This window comes from Lytechinus variegatus, chromosome 3, assembly GCF_018143015.1.
Source record: "Lytechinus variegatus isolate NC3 chromosome 3, Lvar_3.0, whole genome shotgun sequence".
Lineage (NCBI taxonomy): Eukaryota > Metazoa > Echinodermata > Echinoidea > Temnopleuroida > Toxopneustidae > Lytechinus > Lytechinus variegatus.
In genome coordinates, this window is record NC_054742.1 from 38109708 (window position 1) to 38130336 (window position 20629).

General features: G+C 37.7%; 1 protein-coding gene across 1 annotated transcript in view; it reads left to right on the forward strand.

Annotated features, from left to right (window-relative positions):
- The first annotated feature begins 4347 nt into the window (after positions 1 to 4347).
- Positions 4348 to 20629, forward strand: part of LOC121410950 (cyclin-Q-like) — a 28165-nt gene continuing 11883 nt past the window's right edge. The window contains exons 1-2 of the mRNA XM_041603360.1: positions 4348 to 4459; positions 19646 to 19858. Coding sequence (XP_041459294.1) covers positions 19745 to 19858 — 114 coding nt within the window. The 5' untranslated portion in view covers positions 4348 to 4459; positions 19646 to 19744. The remainder of the gene's footprint in view (positions 4460 to 19645; positions 19859 to 20629) is intronic.

The following is a 20629-nucleotide window of genomic DNA, read 5'->3' on the forward strand; positions in this document are numbered from 1 at the left end:
GGAACAGTGTGAATAGTCGCTGTGATTTCGATCTCATACCTATAAAAAAAATAGAACAAAAGAACGCCTTGACCACAGGCCAAAATGCCTAACAATTTTTCCGCGGCATTAACAACTCTCGTAAGGGGCGCTCCATTTATAAATAGAGTTGCATGTGTAGCTGTCTATGGCAACAGAATCCATCGCAGAATTGAAGCCAGAAGCGTGGGAATTTGGCAGAAAATTCAAGAAAAGAACCGGTGAGTACCGATTTAAGAGTAATTATATATTCATTAACATTTATTGAATCATAAGAATAAAGATTTTTTACGGAAAGAAAGCTTAGTTCTAAGCTAGGGCTGCCCAAATGCGCGTGAGTGGAGTCTCAGTTTCTTAACACGGGTAAGTATTGCGGTGTCGCCTAGAGTGGTCATGACCATGGGGCAGCTGCTTGTTTATGACGTCACAAATCCAAAATTTTGAACTCTAATAACTTTCTTACTCTTTAACGGATTTTCCTCAAACCTTCACCAATATTTTTTCTGCTATTTTCACAACAAAGTTTTCTTCAGGGTGAACTTCCCCTTTAATGGCCAAACACAGATTTCCAAACTTTTTTGAGGGATTTAGTTCCAACACAATTGTTTATGCATGGGTCTGTTCTTAAAGTTAAGCAGGCATAGTATACCGGTATAATCATAAATATGTAACAATCATTTAGAAACATGCAAAAATTCCTTACCAAAACGCTAGCCATGATGTTGCCCTAAAAAGCAAACACACAAAGGGTCCAAAAGATAGAAAACTGATGCTGGCTTTGCACTGCTAATTAATCGCGAATTGACGACTTGTTTTAGTCTTGACGTCTCTCTACTGCCTCCCGTTTTTCAAATTCCCCCTCCACGCGCGCATGCGCAACAGGTGAGCCAGCGCTCCAGGCGCCTAGGCCGGCCGCGCGTTTCCGTTTTACACCCTGGCGAAGGCATTTTCCGGAAAAGTAGCTAAAAAGCGACTAGTGAAGAGTCTACGTCTACGTTTGTTTACATTATCAGCTGGGCGCGCGATCCAAAGTCCGCACCGAATGTTTGCCAAGATCATTTGCCTTTGCCGATTTGCTGATGTCTGTCTTTCTCTCTATCTGTCTATATATCTATCTCTCAAATTCTATATCTATCTATGTAACTGCAGTATCTATCTATCTAATAATCTTCTCTGTCTCTCTCATTCTTTATCTAACATTTATCTATCTCAAATTCTCTATCTCTCTCTATCTATCCATCCATCTGTCTGTCTTTCTCTATTTCTCTCTCTCTACCTACCTATGTAACTACAGTATCTATCTGTTAATTTGTCGCTCTACTCTCTCATTCTTGATCTATCTGACATCTATCTATCTCTCTATCCATCTATCTATCCATCTGTCTGTCTTTCTCTATTATTTTCTCTCTATCTATTTATCTATTTTTTTAACTAGAGTATCTATCTATCTGTTAATTTGTTAATAATCTTCTCTGTCTCTCTCATTCTTTAATTATCTATTTAATATCTCTCTCTCTCTATCTATCTATCCATCTGTCTGTCTTTCTCTTATTCTCTCTATCTATTTTTTTAACTTATCTATCTGTTAATTTGTTAATATTCTTGTCTCTCTCCCTCTTTATCTATCTAACATCTATCTATCTCTCATCTATCTATCTCTATCTATCCATCTGTCTGTCTTTCTCTATTTCTCTCTATCTATATATCTTTCTATGTATCTATCTATCTGTTAATTTGTCTATCTTCTCTGTCTCTCTCATTCTTTATCTTTCTATCAGGCTATCTAACATCTATCTGTCTCTCAAATTCTCTATCTCTCTCTATCTATCTATCCTTCTCTCTCCCTTTCTCTCTCTCCCCCTCTCCCTCTATATATCGACCTCTCTGTCTCTCCCCCTCTCTCTATCTATCCATCCATCTCTCCCTCTTTCTCTCTCTCTCTATCTATCCACCTCTCTCTCTCTCTCCCTCTCTATTTCTATCTATCTGTCTATCTTGTCTCTATCTATTTATCAGTCTTCTATATCTATCTTTCGGCAGCTTCTAAGTGTATCAATCCATCAAACTTCAATTTGTCTTTCCATTATAAGTATCTGTTTATTTTGATTTTGTCTGTCATTCTATTCATTTAGTTAATAATTTATTTTTAGAAAAAAAACTATCATAAACAACGCGACTGCAAAAGCATGTTCGGATTTCACTCCTGACTGCCGCTCTCTCTGTACATGAAGTGCCGAGGAACTCTGTGCTCTGATCAGTAACATGCGGTGGTGGACTCGCCTGTGTCGCACGCTGCATGCAACCAGCGACGTGTGTAGACTCTTCACTAGTCGCTTTTTGGCTACTTTTCCGGAAAATGCCTTCGCCAGGGTGTAAAACGGAAACGCGCAGGCCGGCCAAATAGATGGATAGATCAGGGGCCTGTTGCATGACATGGTCTTTCGTAGAACCATTCTACGTAAGAACGAGATATCGCTCAACTGTTTCACAAAGCCGATTTGGGCGATACGAAAAATGGTCCTTGGAAAGACACCTCCAGACATGTCCTACGTAGGCATGATCTTCTTTGCACACCGCCCGCCACCGTCGGCATTGAGAGAAAATGCGTTTACGGCAGGCCACACTGACATATCACCTTTAAACATTTTTTAGGGGGTTGATGATGCATTTTATCTGGAATGGCGCCAAGTTATTCTTTGTGTGGGGGCTAGTTGTCATCAATAATTTCAGGTCGACAGGACGACCAAAAACGGATGTAATTTTAATTTCTCCGGGGGTAACGTAGGCCCAAATATTATATTTACATATATTTTCTTTTATTCTCCCTCCGTCCTATCCCCACCCCTTTTCCATTAAAAAAAAGAAAATAAACTTGAACTATCGAAATGGGCGGCACTGCACTATCTCTCTGACCACTCATGCTTTCTCATACATTGTAGACAATTAAACAACGTGAAAACAAACTAGTTTATTTAAAAGAAATTATGTAAGGAAAAAACGTATTTATAACGTTCAGCAAAAAAAAAGAACAATACAGAACTAAGATGTTAAATATGCTAAATCATTTATTTATTTTTATTTCATTTTCATTATTTTTTTATGAGATTAATTTTAATCAATGAAAATTAATTCTTGGATTTGGGATACAGTGAAACAAAAAAATATCGGCAGTAACAAAAAAAAAATGAATTTAAGATACAGATTAGACCTATAGCTTACGAATCCATCACAATAATTACAAATGAAGATAAGTTCATCAAAGAAAAGATTATGGAAAGTCCATGCGAATAGGCGCATTTCAAATCATAGGGTAAGCCCCTTTCGGCTCTTATGTCATGTTAAAAGAATTGAAATGTTGAACATATATATTTTGTATATTCTTAAATCTTATACTAGTAAACCTCCATAAATTAAGTGATCAACTTAAAATATGACCAACGTTTATGATCGTTGTAATTTTTAGCATAGTATTTTTTCCATTGCGGATTGCACAACCTTTTCTATGTTTTAATTATTATTGCAAAGCACGACTTTATTCACTTGGACATGTTTGCAGCAAAGTTCATGTTCCTTGTCTTCGATTACTTATCATGCAACTGAGGTATGTTTATACTCTAAACACTCACATTTGTATTTCTTGCGTTATATCTGACATCTAAAATAAATAAATTTGATTTTTCACACGCAGCCTCTCATATTTTCCTTTTTAGTCTCATACAATCAGACACTGTTGATTTTGTTTACTCCATTCAAACCCTATTTCTACCTCAACAAATAACATATTAACGCATAATTTGAAAAATTATCACTGTATATAAGTATTCTATAAAAATACAGAATATTGAACAATAAAATGTCGAAATTACTTAGTTAAATCAATTTTTATATCGGACAAGGGTCTCTTTCGTTGAAATATCAATGAAAGGTGTCTCTAAAAGGACACCGTGTTAAAAAGAAGGGAAATAATGAAAATTTCGATTTTATTCAGTTATTTTTGTGAATCTTCAAAGTTTTTTCTCTTTTTACCTCATAAAGTAAGCTCCATACATCAATTCTACAATCAGTAATGAATAAAACATCATTTGATCTCCTTTTATTGAAATAAATGATTTTATGAAAAGTCGTAATTCCGAAATAAAAGGTTCAGGTGACGATGAAGACTAAATATTTTTTTCGATACTATCGATATCAAACGATGTCGCGGACTTGGAAGAAGAATTTGCCTTCGTGAAACGGAAAGCGCTGATTTGTCGCCAATCTTCCTATCTCGGAAGAATGGTCCTAGGACGTTCCTACGTATCGCTCATCTCGTCATGCAACAGGCCCATGGATGCGACCTTGCATTGGACGGCCGACGGCGACGTGATTATTGTCTGTTGACTTTGATTTTACGACTCTAATTTACAAGAAATTACAGCCATCGTACGCCACATATCCTATCGTAAGTATGCAGTAGCACTGGATTCAGATGCTCCGCATGGGGTCTGGCTGGTCGCGTGAGGCACTGAGGCTCAGTCTGACTTAGGTCGGGGGCTGGGGCAATATGAGCGAGCGCGAGCTAGTACGGTACGGTACCGCTACCGCCGGCCCGGGCTTCCTCGCCCAACTTCCTTCCCAAGCAATGCCAAGCAATTCGGCGGAGCTCGGCCTCGGCGGTAATGCAGTTTCGCACCGTCCGAGTACCCGGTGTATGGCAGTGTGGGGACGGGACAACTCGGACCACGGGACATCTCGGACCGCCGGCCGAGTTGTCCCACCCAGTACGAGATTTTTTTTCCACAAGTTTGCGTCTATTTTTCCGTCATTTCGAAATTTCTTGTAAAGATTTTTTAGAGATATGGTCTGATGGTAATGTTCTTCACTTTCTATTACTTTTTTTTCGCTGAAATAAAAAAAAAGTGTAATTTTAGGCGTTTTTCGACAGCTCGCGATTCCCTTAGGTGCGCGTGTATTAACTGTGTCGGTGCTCGGCTCGGCCCCGCTCAATAACTGACTTGATTTTGTGATCATTTCTCCTCAAAGTACCACTTTTATCGCAAAAGATGGACTTTGTTGTATTCCATTACCTCCATTTTCTCATCACAAGGATAAAATTTGGTGTATTTGCACGATTTTGTTCAAGTTTTTCACCTTTTTCTCTCTGGTCGCAAGAAGCGAACAACCGATGAACGGTCCGCTGCTCTTCATCGTAATTCTCCGTAGCTCGGCCGCGCCGCCTAAACTTAGTCTACAAATGTAGACCCACATCTGCAGTGTGTGTACCTCAGCTGATTCAACGAGTCTGCACAGCAGACTAGGTCTACTGAGGCTGCAGAAATGGCTCGCTTCGCTCACCCTTTCAGGCTGGTTTGCTTCGCAAACCAGTAGCAGATCCCACCTCATGAGCCATTCAGAGTCTGCATAGCAGACTAGCCTAAACTGGCCTGGCGGGGTGGGATTTAGCCCGAATCCACAATGGAAGTGGGCGTGCAGTCAAAGAGCTGAGCTTGACTGAGTGAGAGAGAGTGAACTAGAGTTTGAAGCTTGGCAGTGTCGTATAGGCTCTGCCTTTTTTTTGTAAATATATATTTTTCAATTTTTTCTATATTGATTTTCCCTGGTTTCGAGCTCTAAGATTGTAATGATATAATTATGCTTCAATTTCTTTGACTGAGTGTGACTGTGGTGTGGATGTTTGAGTTGCTCAAAAATAAGTTACGTGGGTGGGGGCTCGGGGTCGATTTCACTCTTGCCCCCGAAATTCGAAAAAAATATATTCGGGGTGTAGCTGTGTGGTAAGCCTGAGTCGAATCGATTTTAAAATCGGTGTTCGATCGATGTCATCGAACACCGGTGCAGATTTTGCAAAATCGGTGCATCGAAAAAAAAAAAAAAAAAACGTCGGCCGGCCGATTCGTTTGGTTTACACAATCAATCATCAAAATATCAGTAATGTCCAACTTTACTACTACTTACTTGATTTCTATTGCCCCCAAAATGAAACCGAATGAGTAATTATGATGCTATTCACCATTAATTTGAAGTTTATTTCGATCATAGTTCGAGTCTTACTCGTCTGCTCGTGCCGAGATAATTTATGCACGATGAATTCGTGATGAATGGAAGTCATGGCCATCGATCGTGCATGCGCAGTACTGTTCTTTAATCAAACCAGAAAATGGCCGGAAATTGACGCGATCAACGTAAAATAATCTTGCTTTCATGAACAATATTAAAATCATGACCATAGAACATTATTTAATCGTAATATTTAACAATAATTTGCATATGATAATCATTAATATGAATTTAGAGCTTGATGTGAAACGTTTGTATTTCGTTTCAATTTTCAATGGCGGACATCTCATGACGATCGACTTGACTTCTTGAGTCGAGCTAGTGCACTTGTCTAAAAAAATAATCATCACGTCAGGATTGATTCTCGAACATTGTCTACATGCAAAAACTCTGTTCAAGTTCGTAATATCACCATATAATAACATTTTACATGACAAATTAGAGAAAATTGCGTTTGATATTTTTTTCCCATCAATTTGAAGCTAGTTTGTGCCCAACTTTGGGCTCTGATTTCATGAATGGGAAAATATGTGTACGTCATCAAACACGCATGTGCATTGTGCTTATTTTCTTGGAGCTTGGAGGAGACGTCCAGAGATGGAATAACAATAGAAATAATCCCAGTATTATTTCTTCCATATGAACATAACATACTTTGCTGACATCGTCAATATTCTTAGTATGACCATAAAATCTTGTTAAATCGTAATAATTTAGATGAATTTAGGGCTCGATTCGAAACATTCGTATTTATTTTGATCGCATGCTCAATTGCGTCTAAAAAACTGGATTGTCATTATCAGGATTAATTCTCGAACATCGTCATAACTCATATTCCACTCACAATCGTTATATCAGCATTGAATAGCAATTCAAATGACCATCCAGAGAAAATTACGTATTCCCATAAATTTATTTGGAGCTCATTTTGGATCCAACTACACAATCTCAGGCAAGTTACAGCGCTCTCCGTTGATTGCACTTGTTTGCTGGCGCTGACGTCAAGCACGCCTGTCGTTTCGGGAGAGTGAGTGTACGGAGCTGCGGACGGGGCTGGTGAATGGACTGCGAATGCTAGTCGACCGAAAATCATTCGGATCGACTCTGCGTGATTCATGTCTTTATTATTGTTTCATTTTAAACTTATATGTTGTCATCTGCAAATATCATTGTTGAAGATATTTTGGGAAGAATTCTGCTTTGGTCCCCGGCCTTTTTTGTGTGTTTTGTGATCATGGAAAATACAAACGAACTTTGCTCTGTCATCTGCTTGTGCAACGCTCACCCGGCCAACGCCAGCGCATACCGTCAGTGCGTAGTGCATATGCAAAGCGCATCGCATCGACGCAAACAAAAGACTCAATTTTCCCCGCCTTCAATATTCGATGCATCGATGTTCGATCGAATTAGAGCTGTCGAACACCGGTTTTCAAAATAATCGATATGACTCAGGCTTACTGTGTGGGCATGCCGGCGGGCTGAGGCTAGCCATCAATAATTTTTTTTTTTTTTGGAGAGGGGGGGGATATAATTTTTCACTTTAAATTGATCATTTTTAGGCCTTTTTTTTCATTTTATTTTTGATATTGAATTTCCGTGATGTAGAGTTGAGTTTTAAGTTGCAATAATCAATATGCTTTAATTTCTTTGACTTTGAATGTGACTGTGGTGTGGATGTTTGAGTCGAACAAAAAATACTTTTACGTGGGTGGGGGCTCGGGGCGATTTCACTCCTGCCCCCTAAATGCGAAAAATATTCGGGATGTAGCTGTGTGGGCATGCCGGGCTGAGGGTAGCCCTCAATAAAGAAATGTTCGGGTTTTTTTTTTGGGGGGGGCTTAATTTTTCACTTTAAATTTATTATTTTTAGGCCTATTTTTTGTACATTTATTTTTCATATTGAGTTTCCCTGGTGTAGAGAGTTGAGTTTTAAGTTGCAATAATTAATATGCTTCAGTTTCTTTGATTTTGAGTGTGACTGTGGTGTGGATGTTTGAGCCGAACAAAAAATACGTGGATGGGGGCTCCGAGCATTTTCACTCCTGCCCCCGAAATGTGATAATGTTCTAGGTGTATCTGTGTGGGCATGCCAATTTCATTTTTAATTTTTATATTAAGTTTCCTTTGTGTAGAGAGCAGAGTTTTGGATATAGGGTAAAAGGGACGACGATGTGAGGGATGGCGATGATAGCATACCGGCGATAACGAGGGGTGGGCCTTGATGAGAGGGACGAGGAGCTCAGGTGAGAGATGGTGATGATAAGAGGGATGAGGATCTTTGATGACTCTTGATGAGGGGGGGGGGGGGGATGATGAGAGGGACAAAGGGAAAGAGATGGAGATGAGGATGTGAGGGATGGCGATGATAAGGGGTGGGCCTTGATGATGAGAGGGAAGAGGAGGTGCATGAAGGATATAAATAAGAGAGATGATGATGATGACTCTTGATAAGAGGGGTGCATGAGATGGTGAGAAGGACGAGGATGTGAGGGATGATTATGGGAGGAAATCGGGGGGGGGGGGGGGGGACGTGTCCCCCTACCAAAAATAGGGGGACACAATACCAAATGTCCACCCTACTATTTTTCTTCATGGAGAACAAAATAATGAATCATTCACAATTGAAATGATACATGTGTTTAGGACTAAATGACCTTTTATTATTGAAAACCCCCTCTTTTTCTTGTCAATTGTTTTGGGGTTAAAAATTACCCTACATTTGGGCGATAACCTTTTTTTAAATGTTTGTCAAATTTTGCAGCCTGTGGTCCCCTCTACCTTTGCGGACAGTTTTGCGCCCAAGGGGATGATGATAGGGACGAGGATGATGGGGAGGGATGGGGATAAGGTGAATAGCCGGCAGAGATAGATTTAAGAAGAAAAATCCGTCCCACGAATGCCGCCATGTAGATTCCGTCCCACATAACCCAAAAATATGGCTTGATTTTTGTTCAAAATCATGTCATGTGATGAAAAATCATATTAGGCCCTACAAGTATTTTGGTTACATTGAAAGAAAATAGGGGTAATCCTTTTTTCCAATTATAAATAAATTAAATTCTTCATTCAATAAAAATGACGAATTTATGATTTCAAATTTAATTTCTTTTTGATTAAATTCATTTCATTGCTTTATTTTTCATCACTGTGCATGTCATGATTTTTGTCTCACCTGGATGGCAGAGTGAGACTATAGGCGCTGCTTTTCCGACGGCAGCATCAGCATCAAATCTTAATGCTGTCATTTAATAACCGAAGGTTATTAAATGACAGCATAACTTATATCACTGAACGTCCTGCAGCGAGTTCCAGGTCACATTATCAAGGTCAAGGGTCATGTAAGGTCAATGAACTTTGGCCACATTGGGGGTATTTGTTGAATTACCATCATATCTCTTTAAGTGTATTGGTATATTTCATAAGACATGGAAATAAGAGTAACCCAGTATCACTGAACATCTTGTGCGAGTTGTATATAGTAGTTTTCAAAGTCAGCACTACTGTTATATTGAATCACGTGATGCAGGTGAGACCGCCAGAGGCATTCCACTTGTTTTATTGTAGAGACTATACTCTTTCTCGAGAAAAAGAAATAATAAATAAATCATTTAAAGGGATGCTCCGGGATGAAAATATTTATATATGAATAATGTAGACATAGCAACATTCACATATCAAAGTGCTTATTTCATAAAAATCTGATAACAAATAGCGGGGTTATTGAATTCAACTTTAAAGGTAAACGCTAGTTTTGGTAACGATATCAAAATGAGTTCGTGCAGAATCTAATGAAATGACCACCAAAGTGTCTGTTTGTATAAATAAAACGCATGTGCCAAAGAATTCTGGAAGAAATTGTGTAATTGCTGAGAAATCAGCAAATAAGCACAGGAATCGGGTAGGGCGTCGGGCCCGACGCCCTAAGCAATAATTATACATTGTCCCACGTGCGCTTATCTGTGTTGGGGATCTTCGGTGCGAACATTTTTCAGCGTAGATTTCAAGATTTCACAAGTGCAGTTAATGTAACTGTACCAGATCTAGATCCTCGATGATATACTGACAATTAAGCCTTGTTTTACAGACTTTCTCATGAAATCAGTGTTTACTGCAACTACTGGAATTTCTCTTTAAAAAATTAATCTAATTTCACATAATAAAATACAAAGAACAAGTGAGGATATGACATCATGTATGAGGTTGCTGATTAAATATCCATGAAGAAACGCCAGACCTGTTTTACCAGAAAAATACAAATCATTCTTTAAAATGCAGCGATAATATTGTTTTTCCTTATCCGATTTTGATCAAATTTTTATTGTTTCTTTGCTCAAATCATATCATTATCAGCCTCGGGTTCCCCATTGTCACTTATATATAGCTCATTAATCTTGCCACAATTTGGTCCAGTTGTTCAAATTATCTAGTAAATACAATATATTTTATTAATTGCAGAAGCTTGTCTTAAGAGTCATTGAGAAGGTGATCATACCTGCAACTTGCATGATTAATGTAAATATATACCAAAAGTCAACAATTTTCTAACTGGTACACCTTAAATGATTTCATCCATACATGATACAAGGAACTAGAAAATGTAGATTGGAAAACAACACTAGGGCAACTTAGTGTTAGATACAAAGTTCACTTTCTAGAATGGGTGAAACAAAAACAACATCACTCCAAAGGAACTGCAAAAATTATTTGATAAAAACCAAACCCTCTTCATAGTTGCTATTTGCAATATTGTATTGACGACTCTTCTCCTGTTTTTAAAACCCAGACAAGAATGACTTGTTGTTACCCCCCCCTTCTTGTACCTGTCATTTCTTTGTATTTTCCCTCTTTTTCTTTTCTATTGATCGATGTTTCATTGTTGAGTATTGTCTTTTTTTATTCCAGTAATAGAATATAAATTTAATTGAAATGAGAGTGATGAACATAATGAGAAAGGGAGACAATGATAAGATAAGAATGGAGATAAAATATGATTTGAAAATATTACAATTTACAGAATATAACATATTATTTTCTATTTATATTCAAAGTTCATAATTCATTTTTTATTCAGGTTTGCATTTTAAATTCAAACAAGTTAATTAGGTGATGCATTTTGGAACAATACTAAATTAAATACATTTTACTTGAATAAACAATAATTGGTAAAAATGCAAAACATAAAACTTATTTAATTTGGTATTCTTTCCTCCTGTAAAAATTAAAACTAAATAATATGGACATAAGTTCTAGTGGCGAATCGAGGGAGGGGGTACAATCGCCCCCCTTAAAAAGTACTGAAAAGGCAACTTACATTTTTTTCTTTTTTTTTTTTTGCTTGTCAAATTTTTGCTTGTCAAATTTTTCCTGAGAAAAAATTACTGTGATTTGGCAGTAAAGACCTTTTGTCAAAAATTCCTAGACAAAATGCCCCCCGGCCCTGTAGGGAAATTTTGGATCCGGCCCTGATTATATTTCAAATGGGGATAAGACTGAGTGGCCTAAAACTTGATTAAAAAATATTCTAAGCTGTAGGGCAAGGCTTCAGTCTCCATAAGCTCACGACTGTACAAGTATGTCCACTTCCATTGGCAATTGTGGCTGAATTCCATCCCGGCAGCCTGACATCCACCCTTGAGACCAAGAAATGAAATTAAAGAAAGTAAATCAGTTTTATATTAAATCCTGTAAAAGATACAAATAATTAATTTAATTAAAAATCAAGCCCCCAAATAAAACACTTTTTTTAATTGATGGCTACCCTCAGCCTGACATGCCCACACAGATACACTTAGATCATTTTCATATTTCGGAGGCAGAGTGAAATCGCCCTGAGCCACCACCCTAGCTCGTAAAAGTATTTTGTTCGACTCAAAACATCCACACCACGGTCACACTCAAAGTCAAAGAAATTGAAGCATATTAATTATTGCAACTTAAAACTCAACTCTACACCACGGAAATTCAATATTAAAAATAAAATGGAAAAAAAGGCCTAAAAATGATCAATTTAAAGTGAAAAAATTAAGCCCCCCCCCTCTCAAAAAAAAAAAAAAAAAATTATTGATGGCTAGCCTCAGCCCGGCATGCCCACACAGCTACACCCCGAATATATTTTTTTCGCATTTCGGGGGCAAGAGTGAAATCGCCCCGAGCCCCCACCCACGTAAAAATATTTTTGAGCAACTCAAACATCCACACCACAGTCACACTCAGTCAAAGAAATTGAAGCAGAATTATATCATTACAATCTTAGAGCTCGAAACCAGGGAAAATCAATATAGAAAAAATTGAAAAATATATATTTACAAAAAAAAGGCAGAGCCTATACGACACTGCCAAGCTTCAAACTCTAGTTCACTCTCACTCAGTCAAGCTCAGCTCTTTGCTGCGCACGCCCACTTCCATTGTGGATTCGGTCTGAATCCCACCCCGCCAGTTTAGGTGGCCGAGCTACGGAAATTACGATGAAGAGCAGCGGACCGTTCATCGGTTGTTCGCTTCTTGCGACCAGAGAGAAAAAGGTGAAAAACTTGATCAAAATCGTGCAAATACACCAAATTTTATCCTTGTGATGAGAAAATGGATGTAATGGAATACAACAAAGTCCATCTTCTGCGATAAAAGTGGTACTTTGAGGAGAAATGATCACAAAATCAAGTCAGTTATTGAGCGGGGCCGAGCCGAGCACCGACACAGTTAATACACGCGCGCCTATGGGAATCGCGAGCTGTCGAAAAACGCCTAAAATTACACTTTTTTTTCTATTTCAGCGAAAAAAAAGTAATAGAAAGTGAAGAACATTACCATTAGACCATTTCTCTGGAAAATCTTTACAAGAAATTTCGAAATGACGGAAAAATAGACGCAAATTTGTGAGAAAAAAATCTCGTAATGGGTGGGACAACTCGGCCCACGGTCCGAGATGTCCCGTGGTCCGAGTTGTCCCTGATTCGGCAGTGTATCCTATTGCCGGACATCTTTATTTCAGTGCTTTAAAAATGACAACTAGAGGAAATACAATGAAGAAAAATTATACTTTGCTATTCCAAATATTCTGAAAATTATAAATATGATGAAATTATTTTATATTTTCCAACCGTTTTCTTCGCACCACACTTGCCGCATACCCCTCCGCGAAAAACAATTCTTTTCGTGCGTGACAAATTACATCATAATTCCGGACGCGCGACGGACGGGTAAAAATATTCTTGATAATGATGTAAGAAAGAGTTGGTGTGATTTTTCATGATATATCATCTCATGAGTAAATTCTAAGTTTTTGTTTGCTTTCTTATATCGTTTTTGAGCAGATCTTTGTAATAAATTGGTGTTTGCTAACTAATTTCATTTTTAAAATTTTTTTTTGATTGCGTGTTCGATATGGCTCTTTCCAGTATTAATGCTCGTTCATATCATGAATCTCAGTCAAGTTCTATCGATGCGAAGACGATCGTTGACGGCTCTCTATCTACCTCGCGCATGGACGAGTCGGGGTACATACATTGAGAACTAGCCGTCGATCTGATCGATGGAGCAGACGAGATTGAAATTCGGCGAATCAGGCCCGAAATTAGGTCCGTATTGCCATCAGAAAATAGATCAATTGGGATCAATTGTTAATGCAAAGCTATGTTATCATGGTTATATGATATTTTAAGTATTTTCTGTCATTTTAGAGAAAAATAAGGTAAAAGTTGGATTTTTTCGCCTTGTTTTTGCAAACTTGTTCTTTGAATTGATCTGTGAAATTGAACTGCAGAAGTCTTACGGTACGAAATTGATTTCGTACGCAGTAATATGCGCGTCCGGAAATATGATATTGTCCGGTAATACAATACGTCACTATACCTCTGAATCTGAATCTGTGAAGTTCCTGGTCCTGATCCTCAAGTGGATATTGATGACCAATAAGAACGTTAGCGATCGAGAGAGCTCAATATTTTTAGTACATTTTGGAGTTGAGTCCCACCACTTTGCAATTGGCTGGAGGGACTATAGTAATTATTCCTTTCACGACAGTATCCCACAGTTTATTTTTGAATGTCTCAGGGGTCTTGGAACAAATGACATCAGGAGGAAGAAGGTTCCAAGCCCGGATGGTTTTCGGGAAGAATGAATGACGGTAGATGTCGGTGTTGCATCTGATGTTGGAGAGGGAGAGTCTATGGTGTCCCTTTAGGGCCTTCCTTGGTTGAGTAATGTACTCAGGTCTGGGTATAGCGACTTCAGGTCTGGGTATAGCGACTCAGGCCAGGCCAAATGATGAAAAAAGGATAAAAAAGGATCTAAGGCTCTTTGCCTTGTTGATAAATGTCATGACAAGTCTCTCAGTCACATTTCACATGTTTCTTTCAAGCTCAATATACCCAACGCTTTTCCAAATATCGCAATATAATTTGGAAAAATGGTGGGAATGGTCACTTGTTCACTGCTACCATCTGGCCTGTGGAGAATCTACAGGTAGGACTATGGTATGCCAATGCTGTATAGAGCACCCACTTTAAAAAATCATTAAAATATCACTTTTGTGACCAAAATTACTAATTTCAATATATTTTTAATTCATTTATCATTAGTAATATGGGAATAATTTTTGTATTCACCAGAGCACTCAAAAACTTGAATTTTGGGCATATTTTTATGTACGCCCTCTATTGGTGGAAAGTAATATGGCAAGAAAATTTTCATTTCTTGATCTCTATTTTTAATTAAGAAAAAATGATATAAAGAATCAAATTTAAATAAGAGCCCAGTGGTATGAATTAACAGGTCTAATGGAAACTGTCAGTATAAAAAAATCAAGCATTTGCCCCAAAGAAAAAAAGAAAATAAGCCAAACATTGCCACCTTTATTTTGTCACACATGGAGATATAACTGAGAACAAGGTTATATTATAACCTTGTTCATTGAATGAGTGGGAATGGTGGGTATAGTGAGTGATTGTATTACCGACCGGCCTTGTATTACCGAACGCGCACATCATATGCGTCAGGAAATAATCAAATACGCTCAAACCTTTGCAACTTCCTCCCAAAAAGGGAATTTAAATAGAAAAATGATGAAAAAAGGATCAAAAACACAATTTCGAAGTTTTTATATCCTCAAAACAATAAAATATGGTCAAAATAGCTCATCAGTGACTTTGTTTTCCCAACTTTTCCCATAGAAAACACACGTTCGGTAATACGATACCTTTTCAAGTGACCAAAATATTTCACTTGCGAAGAGGGGTCCGATTGGAAGCTGATGTCGTAAAAATGAAAAACAATTTCGGCAAAATTTCTGCATGTTTATATTTTGTAGGTATTTGTGTATTTATGGTGAAAGTTTGGTGAATTTTATTGGAATAATGTGTTTGATATGATCAAATTCATGAAAAGTGTTCGGTAATACGATCCACTACCATATATAAATCAGGGTAACCAGATTTCAAAAAAATGAAATACGGGACGACAAAAAAGATCAACAAAGAAGGCTACACAGTGTTAGACTTGTAAAAAAAAATAAAGAATTGTAAGGGAGGGTGATGAACGAAAGAATGAAGGAGAGAAAGAAAAGATATGAATTGAGAAGAAAGGAAGAAAAAATGGAAGGGAAAATGAAGTAAAAAATAAAAGAAGGATGAAAGAAAGAATAAAAGACAGCTACCAAGTCTCACGCATTATGCGTGAGACTCAAGCATTTTGGACTCTTGTTCATCCCCTCAAATCTCTGTCTCACGCAACTATCACAGCCTATCCCCATAATAATTGTACACAATGTCTGTGATCTCACTCAGATTCACAGAAAATCTCACGCATAGCTGGTCTTTGAACTTGGCATCTCTGAAAAGAGAGGAAGAAGGTTTCCGTCATTCTTTGAATTGAATATAAAAAAGAAAGGATGGGAAGATGAATAAATGTGTGAAAGACAAAAGAAGAAAAAAAAAGGAGGAGGAAAGAAAGAAAAATGTTTCCTTCATTCTTTGAAAGTAACAATGAAAGGAAAACCGGAATGAGCGAGGGAAAGGAGGGAAAGAAAGAATTAGACGGAAAAATAAAATAAAGAATGAAAGACGAAGAAAGAGGGAGGATCGAATGAAGGGAGAAGAGAATATGAAGGGATGATAGAATATTAATAAGAAAATTATGGAAGGAGAGAAAGAACGAAAATAGATGGAACAAAAAAGGCAAGCATGAAGGATAGAACTAGAAGGGTGAAGGATGATGAAAGAAGGATAGAAAAGAAACAGAGGAAAAAAGTTCAACTTCAAACAAACAAAAACAATTCAATTATCTAACACAAATCATGATGATATTGGGTATTTTTTAAATATATTTTTAAAATTGAAAAAACCAAAATGTTTTAGACATTATTATGAGTAAAATTTCAAAGTGAAAGATTGTCATCAATTAGATGAAACATCGCTGCATCATACACAATGACTCAAAGCGAAAGCTGAAACAATTTAGATCTAGTTATGAAAACTCAATAACTTGTCCTCTGATTAAATCTCCAAATCAGTAATCTGAGATTCCATAATAATTTATGATAATACAAATTTACTGCCGATTTTGTGATTATTATGGTGGATAAATGTTTATTATTTCATTGTCTGCACCATTGAGAATCTGCTCCAATCTTACATGCCTGGCTAGTAGCCTGCCACACACAGGCAGGAGACCAATTCGTTTGCAATGTATTGGGTCAATATCATCACCGTAGAACTTGCAAAAGTTTAGTTATCGATTTTATTAATGTCTCTGCTTCGTATTTGGTGAAAATTTGTCACTTTTAAATGTATTAACTACATTATGTTCAATATTCTGAAATACGGGACAAATAAGCGTCCCGGGAAAGGTTTGTCGGGACGCCGGGACAAAGGAGCAAAATACGAGATGATCCCGGGAAATACGGGACATCTGGTCACCCTGATATAAATATCTGATTATCAATCATGCTCATTGGCCTTGAAAGAGTCGAATTGCTAGAATTTCGAAATTGAGATTGAGAGACTTGCTAATGGTTATGCTTTATGTTATGGCTCAAGTGAAGTGGAGCCTGCACGAACATCACTTGAGTACACTTAGTCAGGAGATTTGTAGAGAGTAAAAATCATTTACTAACGTATGCGTACTCTCTACGAAGTCAGGAATTCCTTCCCATTCATCTGCACGTACCGGCCAAAAACCTGAAAGTGAAACTTTCACCCCCAAGATTTCTACTTTCCTTCCCAGGGGGGGGGGGCACTCAGTATTTAATGCATAGTGGGTATGTGCTGCGGAGGGAACCTTCATTTTTACACTCAAATTTCCGTTCCAAGGCATAGCATTTTTGTCTTATTGAGAAAAAGAACAAAGAAAGCTGTTCCAAAGCATAGCATTTTCTTCTTATCAAGAAAAAAGAAGAAAGAAATCCGCTCCAACGCTTCGCATATTTTTCGTTACGCCGTTCCGATCGCATTGATCTGCTACAATGAGCTGCAATTTTGGTGAAAAGCAGCAGCAGAGCGCTGTCCGACCATCGCCTCAGCTCTACGTGAGCGCACTCGGAGGCCGCACTAGCTGCATCAATGCACGCATGACCGTTCCATAGGGATGCATACGCACTCACACGCTGGCGATCCATTCCAAGGACCCCTGTTTAGCAAACATTTGTAGTTACGAAGCCCGTTCCGAGGACCCTCCTTTTTACATTTAGCCCGCTCCAAGGCCCCCGTTTTTTGTCTCGCCCACGGCACACCCCCACTACTCTTTTGGTCAAGTGCCAGCAAAAAAAATTGGCACTCAACTCGGGCAAGGTAAATATGCACTGGCGTAAATCCGTGTTGATGGGTGGGTGGGGGATGACTGAAATATTTTGGCATTTTTTTGCAATCATGTTTTTAGATATGCAAGGAAATGTCATTGATATGTCCACACTGGCGTTCCGTGGGTCACGGCATTGTGGAGGCACCAGCAAATTTTTTGAATCACTGAGTGTGCGCGCGAAGAGTGAGCTGATTTTTTTTTATATTCACACCTAAAAAGGGACATCAAATTTATGTAATCATGATAGGTACCTGTCTTGCTAAACAATGCGAGCGCGAAGCGCGAGCTGAAATTTTTGTATATTTTGACCATAAACAGCGAGATTTTAAGGTATATATTTTAGGAATCCATTAAGGGTATGCATATCTCACCATAGTCCCCTAATGCAAGTGCCAAGCGCTTGCTGATTTTATTAGAATTACATCTGAACACATGAAACACTCTTTGGAGTCATTGCAATCATGATTATCATACGCATCTCACCAATCAAATATTGCGAGCGCGAAGCGCGAGCTGAAAATTTAGATAATTCAGACCTGAAGTGGGGCATTCTAAGGTTTCTTTGTAGGAATTAGCTAGGACCATATAGGTATTTCATTAACCAAATGATGTGAACGCGAAGCGCGAGCTAAAAATTTTTCATATTCAGATCAGAAGAAGGAACATTTTAAGGACTGATTTTAGGAATTCACGAAGAGCAGACATATCTCACCAATCCACTAATGCGAACGTAATCACGGACAGGAAATGTTTATATACGGAGACCTTAACGTGGGGCAATCACTTTTTGAGTCATGTAAAAGAAGCATATGTCAATATATGATAACTCAAGTGCTAGAAAATATATTTGGTTTATTTTAGTACAACAGGATTATATATCTTGTTAAACAGACAATGCGAGCACCAGGAACAATGAAGACGTAGGCCCTGGGCAAATTATGTTTCATAAAGTTATGATAAAAATGTTTCTTATGTAATGTAACATAAATAATCATAATATAACATTATAATGAATTATATTTTCTTCTTTCCCACTACGTTTCTCTTCCTTTCTCCCTCATTTCTCCTTTTCCCTATTTTTTTTTGGGGGGGGGGTGGTCAGCCGATGGGGGGTAGTTACGCCACTGTATGTCCATATAGCAAATACCCCTCCGATATAGTTATCTTTTTTACCCCATGATGGTTTAATGGTTTTATTAAAGATTACATTCAAAATGTTTTGACATTCCATCTTAATCCCTCCCCCCAAAACCCCAACATTGATGAATTGGAAGAAACGGGGGTTTCTCTTCAATGTTATAATAAGGACATAAGTATTTTGTTTGCAAATGGTGAACTGGCTCTTTATTTGCATTATATGATCCAATGATATTGTTTTATTTGTTAAGCGGTATTTTAGGAATAATTTTCACCAACAAAACAATTATCTCTTGTGATTTTTTTTCATTTCTTCCGTAAAAAGTGGGGGGGATGTTTGTACAGGCCATCCCCCCTCCTCGAAAATTGGGGGATATTTCCCCCCCATCCCCCCCCGGGATTTACACCAGTGTAAATATGTTCCCAATAGGATTAATTCCTTGAATGCACTGAGTTCTGCTGAAAAAGTTTTAACTTAAGTTAACCACATAATAATTTTTGTACTTTGTATCCTTTGGCAAAAAACCCCCAAACACTATAGAGATATATATCCGGGTATTTTTATTAAATATCTTGCATTTTAAAAGCTTCTGTATTAATAACTCTATCTCATTTTGTCCTTACATTTATTTTCTTATCTTAGGGAAGCAACACTGGTCCTCCAACGAATAGAGGAACCAAGACAAATTCACAGATCTATGAATGTTGTTACTTGTGATTGGTGCAAGTTACAGTCAGCAAAATGAATCATATCAAATTTGAAAAGGCCAGAGCTGATGACGTAGATATGGAGACTAATAGGGCTCAAGTTTTAAACATTTCCAGAGAAGATTCGGACAAGAAGACCCATTTTAAGGTTTGTTAAAGATTAGATTATCAGGGAAGTATGTGTTGTATAGTGTACTGCTTCTGTGATAGCTGGTGTTTATAAGTTTTGAAATATGATCTAGGAGAGGTCCTTGATCTGCATACAACATTCAGATGTCATAAAGCCAACCAAAATGTTATTGGTAAAAGGAATTGTTCCAAAATGATTTAGTTGTTCATAGTAAATACTGTATGTTTGCAGCATGGAATTTATGTAGAAATTGATGATGGAAATGGGTACCACAATAATGCAATTAAATCTTGTGAAATAGTTCTTGAGCTACAATCTCAGCTATTTCCCACAATTTTGTTATCGTAAGGATATTTCATGTGCAGTGATTTTTTTTCTTCTATTTTTGGCATCATCCTCCCTGATTTTTTTGAAAACATTTGGGAAAGAATTCATGTTTACACTTCCAGCCAGGACAGCTCTTCCAAACTGTATTAATTCAGTCCAGCTAATGCAATGTATTACTTATAACACAGAGTAAGAACTACATTTAAAAACAAATAAATCTGTGATCCCTATAAGCAAGTAGTTTTCCATATATCCTGACACCTGAAACTGAAGGGGATATTTTGCTTTACTCTTCCCAATTCATTTGCATATGTTCACATTCTGTTTGTTCATCTTTAATCAGGGTAGCTTAAAAAAGCATGACTAATTCACATGTTTCACTCATCTCAGCTGAAAACAAATGTATCTGGCCAAACAGCAGGGTTGGCACGCACAAAAAAGGTTTGAGAAGACATGTTTTAA